This window comes from Strix aluco, chromosome 5 (genome assembly GCF_031877795.1).
Source record: "Strix aluco isolate bStrAlu1 chromosome 5, bStrAlu1.hap1, whole genome shotgun sequence".
In the NCBI taxonomy this organism is placed as follows: Eukaryota; Metazoa; Chordata; class Aves; order Strigiformes; family Strigidae; genus Strix; species Strix aluco.
This window is the reverse complement of record NC_133935.1, coordinates 35,338,827-35,359,275: the sequence shown is the minus strand read 5'-3', so window position 1 is coordinate 35,359,275 and position 20,449 is coordinate 35,338,827. Positions and strand designations below refer to the sequence as shown.

Here is a 20,449-nt window from a genome sequence, read left to right as displayed (position 1 = left end):
TTACTTTAATTCTTACTCTTCATGCTTGTTTCAGAGCAGCTCCACTGTAAATCTAAAGCACTTGTGTGTTAAATTCTTTTCTTTACAATACATTAAAAAGAAAGACATTTCTGAACATGTGAAACCCATGCAACACAATCTAGCAATATCACCAAAGTCAATTAAATGCATGTGAATCTAAAACTTTTCTCTCTTTACTGCCCACAATCCCTAGTCACACTTTTTTTTCTTTTCACTTGTAGCTGTCACATAAATGGAGTTAAATCCGGATGGCAGCCGGTCACGAGTGGTGTCCCCCAGGGCTCGGTTTTGGGGCCACTCCTGTTTAACATCTTTATTGATGATCTAGACGAGGGGATCAAGTGCACCCTCAGTAAGTTTGTAGATGACACCAAGTTGGGTGGGAGTGTTGATCTGCTCGAGGGTAGGGAGGCTCTGCAGAGAGATCTGGACAGGCTGGAGCGATGGGCTAAGGCCAGCTGCAGGAGTTTCAATAAGGCCAAATGCCGGGTGCTGCACTTGGGCCACAACAACCCCCAGCAGCGCTACAGGCTTGGGGAGGAGTGGCTGGAGAGCTGCCAGTCAGAGAGGGACCTGGGGGTGTTGATTGACAGCTGGCTGAACATGAGCCAGCAGTGTGCCCAGGTGGCCAAGAAGGCCAATGGTATCCTGGCTTGCATCAGAAATAGCGTGGCCAGCAGGGACAGGGAAGTGATCTTACCCCTGTACTCGGCACTGGTGAGGCCGCCCCTCGATTACTGTGTTCAGTTTTGGGCCCCTCACTACAAAAAGGACATTGAATTACTCGAGCGTGTCCAAAGAAGGGCAACGAAGCTGGTGAAGGGTCTGGAGCACATGTCGTACGAGGAGCGGCTGAGGGAACTGGGGTTGTTTAGTCTGGAGAAGAGGAGGCTGAGGGGAGACCTCATCGCCCTCTACAACTACCTGAAAGGAGGTTGCAGAGAGCTGGGGATGAGTCTCTTTAACCAAGTAACAAGCGATAGGACAAGAGGTCATGGCCTCAAGTTGCACCAGGGAAGGTTTAGACTGGATATTAGGAAGCATTTTTTTACAGAAGGGGTTGTTAGGCGTTGGAATGGGCTGCCCAGGGCAGTGGTGGCGTCCCCATCCCTGGAGGTGTTTAAGAGTCACGTTGACATAGTGCTTAGGGATATGGTGTAGTTGAGAACGGTCAGTGTTAGGTTAATGGTTGGACTAGATGATCTTCAAGATCTTTTCCAACCTAGATGGTTCTGTGATTCTGTAATTATCTCTGAAAATGTATCAGACATTCTTATCTTAAGCTCTTTTCTTAAATGTCTGAAGTACTTCATGTTCCTATCAGGTATTTCTCCACAGCCTTTTATTCCTTTATGAACTTAAGTATAATCAGTCAAATACCCCAGAAATTCTTTAGGATATTTGCTGTTCTTATTATGGTAAGTCTCAGTTCATGGGAAAGAGTATACAACCCAAGCAGATTTCCAAATTATAAGTAAAACATGTCTCCTCCTCTATTTCACTCTTTTCCTCTTTAATGTTGAACAGGATTAGGGGTGACTTTTCCTGTTTCAGTCTAATCATATTTGTCATTGGCTCATTCTCAGGGAGGAACACCAAACTTTTCAAAAAAAAAGGCATCACCTCTCTTTTCAGACTTCTCTATGTCACGATATCTTTCCACGTATTTCCAGCTCAATAGGCAATGCTTCCTGATTTGTGTTCTTGTATTATTTTGTTTCAGGTGATTCTCATTATGATTTAAAATGGTTGAGAGAAAGAACAAGAGGGAGGCAGATAGATGTGGATGGAGAGAGAGGGGAGAGAGAGATGAAGCATGGGAGAAGAGAGGTGGAGAGAGAGAGGGATGAATGGAAAAATAGATTAATGGAGCATGAGAGTGATGGGAAGAGAGAGGCAGGGAGAGGCAGGGAGGGAGCACAGGGAGAGGTGGATAGAGAAACAAAGAGAGAGAGATGGAGGAAAAGGGAGAGAAAGAAAAGGAGAAACTTGAGACCTCTATGCTCTAAATTGACATATTTCAGTAATGTAATATTATAATGAACATATTTTTCCCCCAACAGTTTAGCTAGAAGTCATATATGAACAGGAATTACTTCAGCAGATGAAAATTATTGTACAAATATAAAACTTCACCATGGACAAGAATGGACTGATGATATCCATCTGAAAAGGGAACACTTTTAAATCTTATTCAGTGCCTAAATAAATCAAACCTACAACTGATACATGCATAATTGTGTAGTTCTTGCTAAGTTTATAAAAATAGTCATAATACTTTGAGAAGTTCAGAGTTCTGTACTTTGAAGTCCATGCCACAGAGAAAACTGCAAGTCTACTTCAAACAGTGCTAACATTTCTGAAGCTACCATCAAAGCTCTAACATGTTTCTTACTCAAAAAAAAAAAAAAAAATCACACAAAAATAATGAAGTTGAGAAGTGTAGTTTAGAAAGGATTCTATATAGTACAAATAGAACATTCCCTTACTTTGCAACATATTGCCTTTAAAATCCAGTAAAGTGTTTGACTTCTACTTTTCAAATTTTTGATAATTCTACTTTTCTATGTGAAACTTTAACTAAGAATCATTCTGAAATATTTTTGTTTCTACTTTTTTAAATAGGAAAGAATGGAATATGAAACTCAAGACTGCGATTATGATGGGAAGATTAAAGTCCTCCCTTACCATTGTTCTGTTTTCCAAGCAACTGTCCTGACCAATAATGCTTGTAAATTTTGGTTTTAATTTTTTAAAAACTATTTCAATATGTTTATGTAACTATATATAATCTTTGGACCAGGGAAAATGTGTGTGTTGGGTAAACCAGTGGTTAGAGAACTTTCTTGGGATAATGACAGACCAGAGACGTGAGTCTCCACATCTGAAGTGAGTGATATGGTTATCAGCGTAACTATTGTTTTGGATTCTCTTACACTCCATGTCATTTCTATGCTGAGGAACTTTGATCACTACAAGTATCCTAAAAACTAGTGCAGTTCAAGGGAAAAAGCTGGTATTTCTTCATTAAAGTTGGCCTTAAAAAAATAATTAAAAAAAAAGAATCTTTATCCACTTTAATTTTACTACCTGTTTCAGGACTAGCTGCCCTTCATGGCTACGTCACACATTCATGCACGCCTGCAGACATACAGACAGACACCTCTACTTTCTTGAAAAAAGATAGGCGGTGGAGGGAAAAGGACAGGTACCTTCAATGTCATTGTATCATTTGAGGAACGTGTGCCTCTAGGGAAAGGAACTTGCTCTTTTCACTGAAGCATAGATCTATAAAATGGACACATAGCTACCTGTGACTGTGCTCATTTCCAGATTTTTCAAGGTTTCCTCTACAGGCAAGACATCACTCAAATTTATTTACAAAATTTCTTCAGTATGTTTTCTCCTACTTGCATTATTTTCTGGCGGATGGTGATACCAAGCCCTGTCTCATTAGCATTTAAGTAACATCCCTCACCAGAAAAAAGGGTGAAGATAAAGTGAACAATTATTTACATTTAAGTTTTTAAGCTGTAGTGGGAAATACTGACCTATTGAGAAACTGATAGGCTAGCTCACTATTGATTAACAGTGAAACACATAAACACAACTTGATAGTGTTGCAAATGGAAAAGAGAATCCAATGATCAAGGTACTAACAGAATTTGAGATGTGTAGTATATAGCACAAATGGGAGCAGTAACACAGTTACACAGTATCATTAGTATGTTCAGTGTCTAGTTGCAGAATACATTGCTGTTAGCCAAAATATATTTTGTTCACTTGGAATGTGAATTAATGTTTAGGTGTGAAAGTCTTCAGTTGTTATGTTAAAGATAAATGATCACAGCTTAAGCCTGAGAATCAATTTTAAGGGATGCATGGCAAACCTCTCTTTGGGTACAGTAATTGCTACTCAAGAGTATATTTACGGACCAAAAAATCTGTTCAAAAATCAAACAATCACTTCAATATGATGCAAAAAAATCAGATACTGTATTACATATTGCCAACTTCAGCACAGCAACGCAATACCAAATTAAGAGACAGACTACGTTTCAAATTAGAAGTTAAAGTCAGGATGTTATTTCCTTTTCTGACAATTTTTAAGGTGGGTCACAAATCACTAGGCTTAGTGCAATGTGTTTGTTTACAGATTTTTCAGCATTTTCAAATCTAGCTAAAAACTCTTTGCATGAAACCCACCAAAACTAAACTGAAAACTTTTAGAAAGAAAATAATTCTTCACAAATCATCCAAGTGGTTTAAATAACAACTTTAAATGAAAAACAAATATTTTAATCATTCATATTATTGTCAAGTTCTGTATGCTTAGATGTGCAATAATGTGCCCTAATAGAGTTGCAAAGGGAAACAGATTTGTCAAAACTATAGTGCATCTGCCTGTGATGTCTGAATCTTAGGCTGTGTGACTAAAACTGCGTATGATTAGAAGAATGCACTGAGCAGCGCTAACACAGACAGGACAGCCCCCTTCGCTGCTCTGATAAATCTGCACTCATTTAAAATAGTTCCTGACAAATCCATATGTGAATGTCAATCCAACTGCTTTGAAAGGTAGAATCCGCCTTTTAGTTACAGTGAAAATAAAGCAGTCCTTTGCAGAGTTTCACATGCTTTACAGGATGATGCTCAAGAAGTGTGGTAGTGTAATAGTCTGAAATTAGTCTGGTATATAGACTACTTTCTGTGCAGCTGAGAAAGGAAATCCCCCAAGACCCAAAAATAACTGAAGACACTTTTCAGGAATATAATGAATTGTCAGTTTCATTCTTCTCAGGAAGATCTCAGCTGTATTCCAGACTTTTCCAAGAATCCCATTAGACTGTAGCAACGCTTGCTGCATGACAGTTGCTGAAACTACTGACAGTGCTACAGCATCTCACAAGTCAAGTGAAACTTGAAGACAGACGTGTAATATGAGCTGATCTTCTGGAATAACTTAATTCCTCTTTAGAGTTTATTGGGAACTTACACAGAAATGGTAACATCTTGTGTCATTTAAGAAAGTCATATTTTCAAAGGAGATTTGGGTAATGAGCTATTACAAATTGAAGACTAGCCGAAGTAGTATACTTCCTTCCAAAGATGTCTAGACACTCTGGCTCCATCCTTTAAAGAGGCCTGCTGTCTCATTCTATCCTGAGGTTTTTTAACCCAAGAACACTTTTAAACAGAAATATCACAAAGGGACTCAGCTCCTTCCTTCTGCCTTTTGTCAGAACTGGTGGTTTTGGTTTTGGCATTTTCCCAAGTAGCTAGGCAGATTCATTCACATGTGGTACAGGTCTGTTGGACAAAGACCAGACAACATCCAACCACTCACATGTATTTTCTTGTCACTCTCTAAATAAATTTGCCATTCTTAGTTTTCATCAGTCTTTGAGGAACGTTCTGAAAGTGGATCTCTACCTCTCTATCCAGAACTTAACATGCACCACTTCCAAAATCAATCCTGTATCCCTGATCTTATTGCTTCTGCCCATCACTGTGTCTGTTCTTTCAAGCTTCCCAATGAATTCCAACCTGATTATGTCTACTTTTTTCATGCTATTGTCAAATCTAGTGTCTTCTGCATTCTCCGAAAGCATTAACTTAGATCTTCCATTTTTTCACACTGGACTTCCTGGCCTTGGGGTGAGTATCTGCAGCAAGGTCCTCTTTTTCAAGGTTGGAATAAGGAACTTCAGGATTCCTCACTTCCTAACTTTTTCTCCCTTTTCAAGCTGGGTGTCACATTGAGAGAAAGAAAGGGGAGAAAATCAGTTCTACTGGGAAAAGAAGGGATGATGAGGAGAAAAAAAATCTATGAAAACAATATTTAGTTACTGAGGGAAGGGAAAGAAAGCTCTGTTTATCTCTTACCTCTATCATAATTGGCTGATTTATTCCCTGTCCACTGAAGTAGACAGCCTAACAGAGAGAATGGTCCCTTGGCTGTTTAAAAAGCAAACACTTCTTAGCAACCTCACTTGTTTTTTTCAAAATTTATTTCCTGAGTCTGTGCCCTGTTACAACCAGGTGAGCTTTAAAGCAAGAGGAGGAGAACCAAATGCTGCAAGACTACATTTTGTGGCAAAAACTATTTATGCATTGGAAACACATCATAAGATTTCTGTTGCTGTTACTCCTTTTCTGACATTTATACCTATGTAAGTCTTACACAGTTTTGGAGCACTGAAATGATTCCTGTGGCAAGGACACCTTGTCATAATTACTGCTAAGGTCTCGAAATTCTTGTATACCCTCAGGTTTGATCAAAAGAGTGAAGGGACCATATGATTAAAGTCAACTCCTATTATGTTTTGAAAACTGACAACAAAAAGCCTATTTTTCCATTATACAACCCTCACCAACAGAAAAATTAAGAGTTTGGGTATCTATCATTATTAAAACAGTCACGTCATAAACTGGCTAAATTTTGTTTAGCCGTGAGATGAGTATCAAGTATTTTCTAAGAAACTATTAAAAAATCAACAAAATAAAACTTATTCCTAAACACTAACTGAAGAAGTCACTGGTCTACTTTGAGTCAGTGAGCAATGCAAGCCAAGGATTTTTCTTCTGATTGTAGGAGGCACATTCAACGAGGGAAAATACAGGGTGAAAAGAAAATGTTCTTATTTCAGCATGGCTGAGTCTTCCATTAATGCCTTAGAAGTATTTCTGAAAGCTAATGATTTTTTGTGTTTTGTTGCTGAGAGCCCTTTAATTATATAAATTCCCAGAACTTTTCATTCAGCAAAAATGTACTTGTTTTAAATGATTATTTTTATTTAAAACATATATTTTTTTAAAAATAACAAAAGATTGCAGTATTTTTAAATTTAGTGCAACATACTTCCATCTTAATATGAAGACTTTGTCACTCTGCATGCTTGGAGTGAAGCAAATATCCCCAAATAAACTACTGTTCTTTAGGGGCAACTCATTAAGCAGTAGCTTGCTAGATGTAGAAGCAGGTGTAAAATACAGATACTGATCACTTGACCAAACATCTGGAACTTTAACCCTATGAAACATTTGCCACCTTAATCCTTGAACTGAAGCTAGCATTAAGGTGGGTGCTTTTTAAATACATGCTTCCATCTCTTCAAAGTAAAGTTGCCTTTCAAGCAGTGTATTTTTTTAAATAATAAACATATATGATCTAGATCATAATGAGTGGTGAGTAAAAGAACCCTAGCCTGTAAGGTTCTAGATCTCACTGCATTTCTCATGACTCCACTCCCTCTATCTCAGTAGTGCAACTCTAAACCCAGCTGATGCCCAAGCCTGAACCTGCTCCCCCAGATCAGTTTCTTGGGATTTAGAAGAGATAAAACAATGGCATCATACTGAGTATCTCTCACTGTTTCTCCAGGATTTTCTGCAAAATCTGCATCTGGATCCAAATCCTCTTTCTTGGTTACATTTTTGGTAATCTTTACCATAATTCACAAAGTGCACAAAACCAGTACCACAATAATGTCACAATCAAGTACTAATATTTTTAGACTGTTGTAGACAACTCCAAATCAATCACATATATTCTCCTTCAGATCACACGGGATGGGTGTGCCCTCAAACACTGGCATTACGGCAAAATTCTTGGGCCTGCAAGTGTATAATGAACTTTTTGTTTTACCTTTCTTCCATTTATTCTTGCCTGAATGACAGAGGCGTGAAGGCTGAACACTGAAGTTTCTCTCTTTTTTGGTTAAGCAGTACCAACATGGTAAGTACCAGTGACCAGGACTGGCTTCACCTACTATAAAGCTTATTCCTGAAGTAACTAATTAACTCTGATTTGCCAGTTTAAGTGGGGAAATGATAAACACTCCATTTATGCCTCAAACTATCTTTCTAGGTCATGACATATAAGAGGAAATACTTCATCGCTGGGGAATGACCTTGCTCTTTCCTCAATAACTGTTTCCCACAAAAGAGAGGAAAGTAACATCCTTCCCCTACACGCAGCTGTGTCATTTCCATCTTCACAAATTACTTTCAGCACCTAAAGCTTGATTTTCCTTGCCTTACCTTTGCTATTTCAGGTAATATAATGGGAACCTTGTTCAAATCCATATTACTTGCCAAAAAGAAAAAAAAAAAAAAAAATCCTCCAGCATCTCTAATTCCACATCATTTTTTATAAGGATATTAGATACACATCAGGAGTTGTATTTTTTGTAAATTAATAGAGACATCTCCAAATTCATTATGTTCTGTTCACCACTACACAGGTAGCTTATCTACATTCTCAAAAGAAATATATCTTTCTGATGAAAAATAAATACTTTTTCTGTGGAAATATATATAAATATATACAGAAAAGTGCATGAAAAGCTACTGAGATTGCAAAGTCAAGGATTAAAGCGCTGGTGCTAAGTCATCCTGCTTACACATATGTATTAGCCTTAAATAATTACATGATTCCTTATTATTTTTCCCTGTGAAATGAATGTTGATAATGGAACAGTTGACGGCCTATTCCCTATAATGAGGATGACTGAATAAGAACTCTTTCCTTTTTGAAAATCAAAGGTATTAAAAGGTGAGTTGGTATTTACTAAATCAATTAAACAAGTTAAGACCAGGAATAGCAGTTTAATGCTGCACCACAGAACTGGATTCTATCTGTGTCTGTAGTCCAGAAACAAACTTCTGAACATCTGAAAAGATCTTTATACATTTGAACATATAAAATGCTACTTAATCTATAGAGAATGTTCTTCACATAACACTTCATTAAGATGTGAAACCCTTGCTGTGAGATGCTATGAATGCTAAAAATTTGCATCACTTCAAAGACCAATTGAACAAATGCATGGAAGAAAAATCCACTGGAGCTATTAAATACAAAGACAATACATCTGTCTCTGAAAGCTGCTGTAAATTGTTGGAAGCTGTGAGACTACACTGGAGGAAGTATTACTTACTACATGCTTGCTTTGCTACTATATTCTTCTAAGGCCAGCCTCTTAACTCCCAGTCACTACTGGAGAAGAGTACTTGGCTAGATGGACCTTCATTCTGCCCAAGAAGAGCCATTCCTATGTTTTTACACTAACTATATTCATACTGTGAAAAATGAGCTCTTTGTAGTCACCAGTTAGAAACACCAAATCAGTGGATACTTCCCACCATAATCTACCTGTGCTTCAGTTAGCACTTGGGAGATATTAACACCCTTAGTCACGGAAGTACTGTGACAGTAAACTCATTAATGTTGTGAAGCAGTCGGATACTATAGCGACAAACACCACAGAAAAGTCCAGGAGAAAATTTAATCATTCTTTTTCTAGAGAAGAGTTTGAATTGTGTGCAGTAAATAAGGCTTGGGGCTAAACACTGAATAGTAAGGATAAAAAATATTGAATAACTGCTTATTCAATGAGCACTGTCTATCCTGGGCCACAACTGAGGTAAGAACCTTGTGAAAGACTACAGGATTGTGTCATTAAAAAAAAAAATAATGCCCACATTCAGGGAGCTAAATAAAAACTGCACCAGCAACTTTTTTTTCACCATTATTAAAAAAGCACACTAAAACTCCTGAAACTTCACCATGTGGTGTCATCCTGGCAAAATTTTACCACATGATTTAGGATCTCTATATCCATTACGACAATCTCTTCCACTTAAACTAATGGAATGACTGATGGCACTTTATTAACCACTGTTTTAGCACTAAAAGAAAATTAGACAGTTTGCAAATGCCTTTCACAAATATTTGTTATAGCAAGGAAATATGAAAATGTCAGACACTGAATGAAAACTGTATTTCAGTGGATATACATTTTCTCTTTATACTGCCAAATGTAACTCCTTTTGCCCTGTTCCTTGTACCTTGTCTCCTAAACTTGCTTCTTCCGCCCCTCACCAGTCCTAACCTCCATGGTCAACCAGTCTCAGTTCTTATTCCCAGTCTCAATTCTTATACTCATTTCCTTTACCATCCATTTCTAGCATTCCAGCCTTTTCAGATTTTTATATACAGCCTGCTTGCCAAAACACTCCAAATACCCCTATTCAGGTCTCTCTCCGTCCACCTGTCTTCTAGCCACATCTCCTCACCCAGAACACATGCCTATTCCATTCTGTCAGAGGCTTCATTTCCTGCTTATGTCATGACTCCTTCTGAAATCCAGACTTACATAGTCTACATGAAAGTAAAAAAAGAGGGGATAGATTTAACTATTGTGACAGCCAAACAACAGATTTGTAACATACACTATATACCATACGCTTTATTTCTACATTTGGTACATTTGGTTCTCTGAAATGTTACTTGTGCACATTATGTGAGAAGATCCCTGGCAGATCATTAGACCACTTGGTTATGCAAGATACTGCTCTGCAATAAATGTGCACAAAACAGGAAGCAGAGTGATTGCAAATTACTTATGAGCATAATCTGACAAATTAGCTATACAGATGACAAGGAGGATATGGAAGTGGATAAATAATTACTCGAGAAAATTGAAAACTAAAAATAAGTGTAAATTATGTTTTTTAGGAAACCTTACCAATGACTGAATTGAGATTCTGGGGTCAAACTGCTAATATTAGTGTGTTGGGGGTTTTAATCTGCAAAAATAACTTAGACACACAGATTCACTCCTCACATCTAGTGGCATCTAAAAATAGAAAACAATGACCCTGACAAGTCAGAAAGTAAACACTGAAGACATTAAACTCACAATTAACTCTCAGAACTACCAGTAACAAACACACTAGAAAGTTACATCACAAAGGCTTGAGGTTCCAGCAATATGCAGAGGAAAAATACCTATTCCAGAAGATATTCCCAATTCTAATTTATAAAACTCTTCCTTTTTTACCTTCTCTAAAAGGTCTCTATTTCTTCGACACTTCTCATGCTGTGACAACACGAATACTTTACATCTTAACCTATTTCAGCACTTGTCTTTGCTATGAAGGCTTAGGAAAAAATCCAAACACCAATCACACCATTCTTACAGGAGAAAGAAGTTACTAATGTGTAAACTCAAAGACTAAATGTGATATTGATGTTTTTGTAATGATGTTTTTTTGTAATGGCATTTTGTAATTTGACAGAAAAAGAAGAAAAACGCAAAAAAAATTGTCCAGCTCCAACATAGGAGCCTGTAGTGGTGCAAGAGGTTATTCACTCCCAGCTGCAGGACTTCACAATGGCTTTGGATGAATTTCATGAGGCTCCAATCAGCCCATTTCTCCAGCCTGTCCAGGTCCCTCCTAATAGCAATTATTCATATGAATTTTTTCTCCCCAATTTAGTATCATCTACAAACCTGCTATACTTGATATACTGCAATCAGTACTGACCCTTGAATCCTGAGGAAACCACCAACAGTTGGCTTTTGTACTGTTGATCACAACCCTCAGAGCCATGCAGTCCAGCCAAGCTTCCACCTATCTTATCATCATCTTATTCAGTCCATAGCTCAACATTTTGACTGAGACTGCTCTAAAGTAAAGTTAAACAGTATTCACAGTTGTCCCGTCGTCTGCAGAGGCAGTTATCTCATTGTAGAAAGCAATTAAGGTTGGTTAGGCATGATTTGAGCTTGGTAAATCCATGCTGGCTGTTCTCAATCACGTTCTTGTCTTTGTGTGCTCGGAAATTGCTTCCATGAGGATATGCCCTGTAACTTTCCCTAGTACTTAGGTTAGACTGATGAGACTGATGATCTCAGAACCTTCCTCTTGCCCTTTCTGAAGATGGGTGTGACATTTTCCTTTTCCAGCCATCAGAAAGCTCACATTTGATGTGATCTTCCAAAGATAACAGTGGCCTCGCAGCAGCATCGGTCCCTTGAATTTAAGCGTTCCCATGATCTTCCTCGACCATGGGTAATATTTCATTGCCACAGAAATTTTGCTAGGAGGCTCAGGAACCTAGGAAGTCACCACCAAAACAATCAAGCAGAAAAGGCAGTGAGTGCCTTCCCTTTTCCATGTGCTTTGTCACTATGTCTCTTGTCCCACTGAGCAGAGGGTCCACATTTTCTTTTGCTGTCAACATTTACTTTTGCCCTTCCCATCCCTCACTGGTTTCAACTCCGGCTAAGGTTTTTCTAATTCCATTCTTGCACGCTTGGCACACTGGTGACAAACCTCATGTGATACAACATCATGCCTTTTATGTATTTTTCTTGTATCACTAAATTCAATAATCCAAGATTCTGCCTCTTGATCAGATAATCTACTGATTATCTGGTCAGTACCTAATGCCTACTACTTCTGAATTCATCCAAATCACCTATAAAATATGAAAGGATAGAAATTATACCCAAATTTTGTTTTAGCTTAACTATTTAAGTGGTCATTTATATATATATATTCTACATATACCTTCAATTAGAATTGTTTTCCTGTTCTTCACTGAAATATTTTTACCCACAAAAGTATTTAAATTAGGGATGTGGTTCAGTTTGAACAAAATCATTCAGTATCTACTTTGGGGTGAGCTGAATCACTCTGCACGCTCCCTAACTGCATTGACTCGATCTCCATTGGCTATAATGGGAACTCCGACACCTAGCACAGACATCACCTATGGAAACATAGCTACCAAAGGGTGTTTTAAATTAGAACCAAATTGCACTCAAGATGTCATTTTTAGCATTTCTTCTTTCTTTAGCTATGTGCAATAAATGGAAAACAGTGTAAAATGATTTTAATAAAAGCACAGTCTTGTGGAATTAAACCTCACAGAACCTTTCTTATATTAGATACATGTATATTATTAGAAATTCATAGATGTTAAATTAGGTACAGAAGAGTTGTTATATCACTTCTTAAATGCAAAATGAACATATTGAAAATACTGTGATCAGGAAAAAGTAATTAAAAAGTAATAAAAGTCTTCCCACAAAGGCTATAAAGTTCAAACAAAATGTATTCCCTACTTCCCAAAAGGATCCATGTACATGAAAATGTCATATCAGTAGGCAGGAATTAACACTGCTTATTATGCCTTTCACATTTAACATTAAAAGTTGTCAAAATATTTTACCTTGAAGTAATAAAAAGGATTAGGATGTGTACTCTGATTGGAAATGGCCAGCAGAAAAATTCCATGGCAGAAGGGAATTCCAGCTGTGGAACTCCTGTATATGTGACCTCCCCAGGCGAGCAGGCTAAGCTTGCTGAGGGAAAGGGAGTGTAACTGCACTCTACACTGTATTGTCCCTTAGGGATTATACACCGGTAGCATAAATTAAAGCAGTTTATAGGATGCTTCAACTACTGCCTATGTCAGGGCAATAAAAGCACGGCCTAGAGCTGTAAAGCAATTCCTTAATAGCTCATCCGTGAATACCCATACAAACTGAAACTGAGGGAAATAAAAGAATCTACCTATAGGGTTTTAGAAACATGGTTATGTTCTTCTTGATCACTAGTGTAGTGGCTGTGAAAATGCTTGTCTTAAAAGCATCTGTATTTGCTCATCATAATATTTCCAACCTTGACAAGTCACAAGATAGGAGGCCTTTCAGATTACATCATTCATTTTATTTCATTTATTTCCTCTCTTAGTTCTGCTATAACACTACCACTTAAAAGCATCAATGTCATTTATCAATTTTAAAAATGTATAAAGCAGCATTAATTCTATTGAATTACCAAACTACTAAAATCATCTACATGAGACAAGAGGGAAAACACGATGGTGATCAAAACGCATTTATATGGTCCTCTGCAGAGTTAGACACTAGCCATATAGTGGCTAAGAATTCTAGAATTCTTTTAAGTTACTGACACTTCAACTTTCTGGGTTTTTTCCTTACCTTCTCCTTAAGATGTTTGTAAAATTTCTCATACTAGCCCTCCTGACTCCGTCATAAACTCCAACAGTCCTCCCAGTACTGCTACATCCCATATCTTGATCCTATCTATGGCAGATAATAGGATCTTGATAGATTTTACACTAGATCTACAGTTCTTGCTGTTCATTTTTTACATTTGGTGTAACATTTTAGAAAATTAATAGAATGTACACTTGAACAATGCTCAGAAAACAAGATCTGGAGTAAGAAGTGAGAAGTTTATCCACAGAGACTAACTACAGCGCTGTGAATCCAGGATCACGCTGAGCTCCTAGGGAAGATTTATTACACAAACTTTGTGAATTGCCTTGCCCTTAACAATGAGATTTCTACCAGATGTCCTGGATACTCCCATATTGCTACCTTTACATTCTGTAAATGTTTCAAACTTGTGAAGAAATCTAAGGAATTCCATAGATAAAATTTTGTTTAAACTTTGACTGAAAGCATTTATCAGATATAAGAATAAGTCTAAGAAAGGTAGAAAATAACAAAATGGAGGTTAAGTTTTAAGAGAAGCTCATACATTTGAAAGGGCAAACATGCAGAATCAAGGCAGCAGTCAACTATCACTAATACCGAACAGCATAAACTAAGTGTCGCAGTGATCATTAATTTGCATTTCACACTGAAAGACGGAAGGAACAAAAATTAAATATGTCCCCAAAAGACTTAAGTTTCCTACTCTGACAGGATAAAGAAGGTAACTGGGGAATCTGGGAATGGTGGTCTCTGCTTGGGACATCAGTACAAAAACCCCCACATATTAATTAAAAGAAGTATAACTAAAATCAGAAATAAGCATAGACTAATTGGATGCCCAATTGACCTCTATGTAACAAATAACTGCCATTTTATTATCCGTGCTGGTTGTCTAAAATAAATACCTTCTAACATAGAAACAAGTGACCTCAGAAGTATGTAAACCCAGAACCCTACTACTGCAAGTCTCATATAACACAATCTCTTTATAAAATCAACCTAAGTTTCTCTTACTTTAAACAATGCTATTTGTAATGAAAAACAGAACTAGTGCTTTTATTTTTCTTGATAAGATGATCCATTTGTTATTTAAATTACAACGTGAAAACAAGTTTGCTAAAACTTTAACTAAAGCCTCATAAAGTATTTCAATATTTTAAATACTTTCTGCTCCACAAGCCATATCTAAGTGTAATCGGATTTTTCATCTGGAAGCTGAACAAATCGCAGGGCTCTGCACAAGGATAGAAGTAGATTTGTGTGGTTCTCAGCATGCACTGAGGCCATCAGGCTGAACTGTGGCTTTGCTGTGAGCAAGACACTGCTCTGAGAAACAGCTGAGGAAACAGATTGCAACTCGCAGACTGACAATCTGCTTGCTGGGTTTCTTATACTTTAGAGGAGAAATATCTTGGGCCAGGCCTACACGTGGTGTAGCTGCACTAAGTAAGGATAAGCAAAGAATGGAGCCATTCCCTGCCACAGTCTGCCAAGTGTAGAAGGGGAAAAAACCAGCTCCATGCAGGCTGCTCCGCCCTCCCATGCTGTGTAGTGGCAGTAGCCAACAAAGAGGAAGAAGGGGCCATCTCACCCTTCACTGCTACTCTGTGTCAGTTCATATTAATTCATATTCTATCCCATAGCCCTGATAAAAATCCAAAACTCTTCTAACATGCGAAGTTTAAAAAGACTAAAATTTAGTATTTAATCAAGAACTATCCATTTTTCTTCAGGATGTAACATATTAGTAGGTCAAAAAGGCATGTCCGTGATTGCACGTGGCAAAATTATGTAAGGTCTCTGTGATACATGAAAACCTTCAAAACTATTTTTCCTAAAACACTTTGAAAGAAAAAATGTCTGTCTCTATGCAATAATGAAAAACTGGTTGGTCAATAAAAACATGTTATGTATACACAGATAATCAAATTAAGTAAATTAAAAATACTGGCTTTGTTAGGAACACTTTACCCTTTTTATGTGTTAAATCATTTAATGTACATTTAAGGAGTTGGGATACAAGAAATGAATGACACATTCTGTTAGAGGGACTGTAGGATTTCACTCTCAAATTTTCCTGTTTATACTGGAATAATATAAAAGCCAGTGAAATCATTTCAAAATCTGTCAAAATTCTCTTTACAATCTATTACATACCTAAAAACATTTTTTTTTAATATGCAACACAGTTAATATACTAATGGATGACAATTCCAGGAAGTGGAATCCCAGAAGAAACAGAGACAAGAAACTTCCCTTACACTTTGGTCTTCTAAACTGAATGTTTTCTGAGGTGTCTCAAAATATCTTTGTTTCGTAGTAAAAGAACAAATCCCAGACCTGCACTAATGTTTTGGGTTGGAGACTGAAGCCTACACACACGTGTAACACAGCTTTAGAAGTCCTAGTGAATCCCACATAGAATTTAGATTAATCTCCACAGGTCACGGTTCTTTGTTAAAGTCCGTCAGCCCATGCAGATGCCTCAGAAACTCATGGGCATGTAAAATGCCACTATCTAGGTTTAAGCAACTAAATTACCCTATGAGAAGTGTTTACTGAGGATTATACTTGCTCTAGTATGTTGCAATGACTTATGCTAACTTTTGCATCTGAGGAAATCATCCTCAGTATATTCACCCACAATCTTTATATTCCAGAGCAAAGCATGGAGACTGAGGTAGGGGGGCCACAAACTGACCCAGAGTCTTTCAGTGCTTCTCCTGAATTGAAACAAATTATATAGTCAACACAGTCACACATCACTGATTTGTTGTCATTGCTTTAGATAAATCAATTTGGGCATGAGATCTTACATAGTATCTATTAAAGATATCTGGGTGCATATGACCTCTTAATTAAGCACATATAATTTTTATGCACTTTGCACATGCTTTGCATTAAGCATGTGTTTAAATCCTCACAGGAATTCATTCATATATTTATATGTGTGCTTAAATAGCCTTCCGGAACAGTGCTGTTTTCCTGAACTGTTGTCATAATTTAATATAATGACTTAGAAGTCAGCCCTTTAAAAATTAGATCATTTACTCTGCAATTAACATCAATGAATAGGGTCAACTATAAAACAACCATACAAAAGCTTGCCCTATTTTTCCCCCAAGTACCATAAAGTATACTAAGAGTCAGAAAAAAATTGTTGTAAAAATGTAAATAGGAGATCAGAGCTCAGATAGTTTGTTCCTTGGTTCAGATAACAATCGATGTGTATTTGTCAATTCATGAATATTAAATTTCATCCACAAGGTACATAATTACTGCAAAGCAAATTTCCACCAAAGAAAGGCATCAAGCCATGGAGAGTTCAGCCACATAAACTGAGTTGTCTCCAACACTTAGAAGAAATGCAAAAGGATAGTGTACTGCTACTTAGACCAACATAACAAGCACAGTATTAGTCCAACTGTATGCTGAAAGACTTGGACTTTTCCAACCTAATACTAGGAACAGTATTGCCAAAAGGAGAAAGAAAAAGCAACATGGACCTTTCTCACCACAATGGGACAGGTACAGTTCTGGGGCACCATGTTAGGAATTGAGCAATAATTATGATCAATGAAACACCAGGAGTTACTGTCAAACACAATGTCTCCTAAAGATCCTATGAAACAAAAAAATGTCCCTGTGTTTTTTCTATTGCTTTCTCATTACTGTAACTTTCAAAAGCAGTTTTTAGTCTAATAAACTGTATGCAAAAAATACTAGTATAGCTTTACTAGTAAGCTGCTTCAGTTGGTTTTCTATTAAAAAAATCTTCAGATTCCCCCAAGCTCAAATTCAAACTTTTACACTCTGCAATTATGACTCTTCTACAACTTTGCTATTTTCAGTTAAGTGTCGACTTCCTAAACAGGATCAAGATGTTAGTATGACTCCCTTTCAGTACCTTTTTTTGTTTCCATGTGTTCTGTACCAAGATAGTTCCAACCTTAATCTTGCATGTCATTCTGGACTTAATCCATAATTAGTGGCATCAGTTAGAGCATGCAACATCTCCAAAAAAAGCTATGTTAAAATACGTAGCACATATAATTCTCTCTTGAAAACACTTTCTATAATGCATAGTGGCTTCTACTTTGAGCATTCCTGGTGAAGTCAATGAAATTATTAAGATTCCCTCTAAAAAGCATTATGTTCATTAGTGCGTTAGACTGTGAATGTTTATGCACCAATTCTTTTAAAATATATTCATATAGCTTATTTAAAATTAGAAATATTTAGCAGCTGTATAGTAGATTTTTACTTTTAATTTTTGAAGTTATATTTACAGAAGCCATAGACATTCTTTATAATATTAGTAAGAAATATAAATAAAACAGTACGTTTTACTTTGCTTTACTCCTCTTTAAGCTAAGTGCACTTCCAGAAAAAAAAAAAAAACACTACAGATGAGTTTACAACCTAAAATAATTAAATTCTGAGTAATAAACAATGACTGTCATGACCCATCTGTATATACAAAACACATGGTTAAATGTGTTCCATATACACAAAGTAAAATACTGCTGTTTAATAAAAAAGAAAACCACAAGCAAATACACTCCCTCTGGATATACAGAACTTATGATACACAGCATGAAAGTAACAGTGCAAGAATATAGCACAGGCACTAGCCCTGAAGAAAGTCACTGCACAAACCATGCAGTAGAACTGGATTATAAATGGCTAGTCATTGTACTGAAGTGAACTTAACTTCTGTACTTAGGAAAAATGGGTATCACATTTTAGGAAGACTCATATTTTAAATTCAACCAATTATCTGGCATACTCCTTGCTAAGTAGCCTATTCAAGTACAGCACAAAAACCAATCGCATGGTGTGTTTTGATTTTGGTCAATGGGCTAGTAATTCAACAATGGTGCAATAACTAATTGAACTGGGGAACCATGTAACTTTGGTAAACTATGAATATCTGAACTGTTGTTGTTTACAGCACTAAATCCAGCTTTAAAATAGCAAGACTTTATTATAATAGAGTTTAAACAGGTATAATTTGGACATTTACACTAAATTTCCTCTGATAGGGGACATTGAAATGACATACTAAGGAGGTAGTGGCAATAGAATCACAAATATTTTGTCATTTAAGCAACTTCCATTTCTCTAGGCCCTTTCTTTCTTCCCAGAAGAAAACCCCCAACCAAACCAAACCAAAATCCCAATTTATTCAAATTCTAGGTCAACGGTGTTTCAGTTCATTTTGTCTTCTTTTGCTGTGCCTAGTGTAGTACTGAACACTAGCACTGGACCGTGTGCTGCAGACCTTCTCTTGTTTGAATACTGTCAAATGTCATAAATGCTTGTGATAATGCTCTTACTTAAAAGCGTGATGAAACTTAACATTAAAGCCACGCTGTAGATTGCCTGAGATATGACTAATGACTAAAGTTAAGTCCTTCCACCCAACATGGCCAGTAACCCAGTTTTACTTCACTAAATCCAGGTACCTTGAAAGTAATGCTGCTCTTACCTAACCTGCTCCATAAGTTTTACACCTTCTCTGCCTCCATGACCTCTCATAAAAAAAGATTCCCTTTCTTTCTTTTATAGGACCATTACTTCAACATGCTTAATTTCTTCTGCAAGTGAGGGTAGCAACTATGGGTGAGGGTATGGGGTGAAGCTATAGCTTTGTACACAGAATTCCACAATGCAATGCCTTGTCTGTAATTAATGCTTCCATCTGCGATTAAAAGTGGTAATTTGAAGGTGAAATATCAAAGGGTGAATAATTAGTATATCGTGCATATTAGCCCAACAATAAAAATGTAAGTTCTGCACCACAGCTAGTAACAGAATGAATAAGTACCCTACTGACGCATTGAAGGCAAGAAATTCAGTATCACTATATTAATAAAATGACTGCCTGTGACTTTAAACACAGGCACACTTGTACTTGGCGAGAGAGTGAACGATTTATTGTTACTATGAAGGATGCAGGAATGGAAATGAAAATGAGAGGGGCGATGATGATGACAGGAAAGAAGAGGTTAATATCCCCAGCATCTGATGGGGAACGATGTCCCTACCTCAGTAAGCTGGATAAGGGAATAGCTCCAGATCCACTGCCCAGGATCCCTCCTTTCCTCCCAGAGAGGAGTTTCTCCACCAGAGCCACATTCCCAGTGCGAGCAGCTTCCAGCAGTTCCTGGTCCTTCCCCATGGTCAGGGACCCAGCAGCCCCCCACGCACCCCGCCGCACACTGACAGCTACAGCCCGGCCACAGCGGCCCCCCCTCTCCACGGATCGCTCTCCCCTCCCCAGAGCCTGCCTCGGAGCGGAGCCGAGCCGAGATTCCTGCAGTCCCTTCCAGACCAGCAGGAGCAGCAGCAGGAGGGAGGAGGAGAATCACCTCCTCCTAGTTTCACTGGATCATTTCTGGGTGGAGTGTGGAAGGGAAAGCGGGGGGTGGAGGACGAGGCCAATAAAGAACCTCCCCCCCCCCCCCCCCCCCCGACTCCCATGCACCCACCCCGAGCCCCGGCCCGGATGATGGGGCGGGGGGAGCGGACAGCCTTAGCCCCGCTGGCCGACCGGGCTGAGGGGGATAGCGACCCTCACGACGGGCGGACAGACAGACGGA

General features: G+C 37.8%; 1 protein-coding gene across 3 annotated transcripts in view; it reads right to left on the bottom strand.

The window, feature by feature from the left end:
- Nucleotides 1-20,028, bottom strand: part of ANKS1B (ankyrin repeat and sterile alpha motif domain containing 1B) — a 447,745-nt gene extending 427,717 nt beyond the window's left edge. For all 3 annotated transcript variants that reach the window (XM_074826981.1, XM_074826982.1, XM_074826977.1), the window contains exon 1: nucleotides 19,895-20,028. In XM_074826981.1, the coding sequence (XP_074683082.1) occupies nucleotides 19,895-20,028 (134 nt within the window). The remainder of the gene's footprint in view (nucleotides 1-19,894) is intronic.
- Between the last annotated feature and the right edge of the window lie 421 nt (nucleotides 20,029-20,449).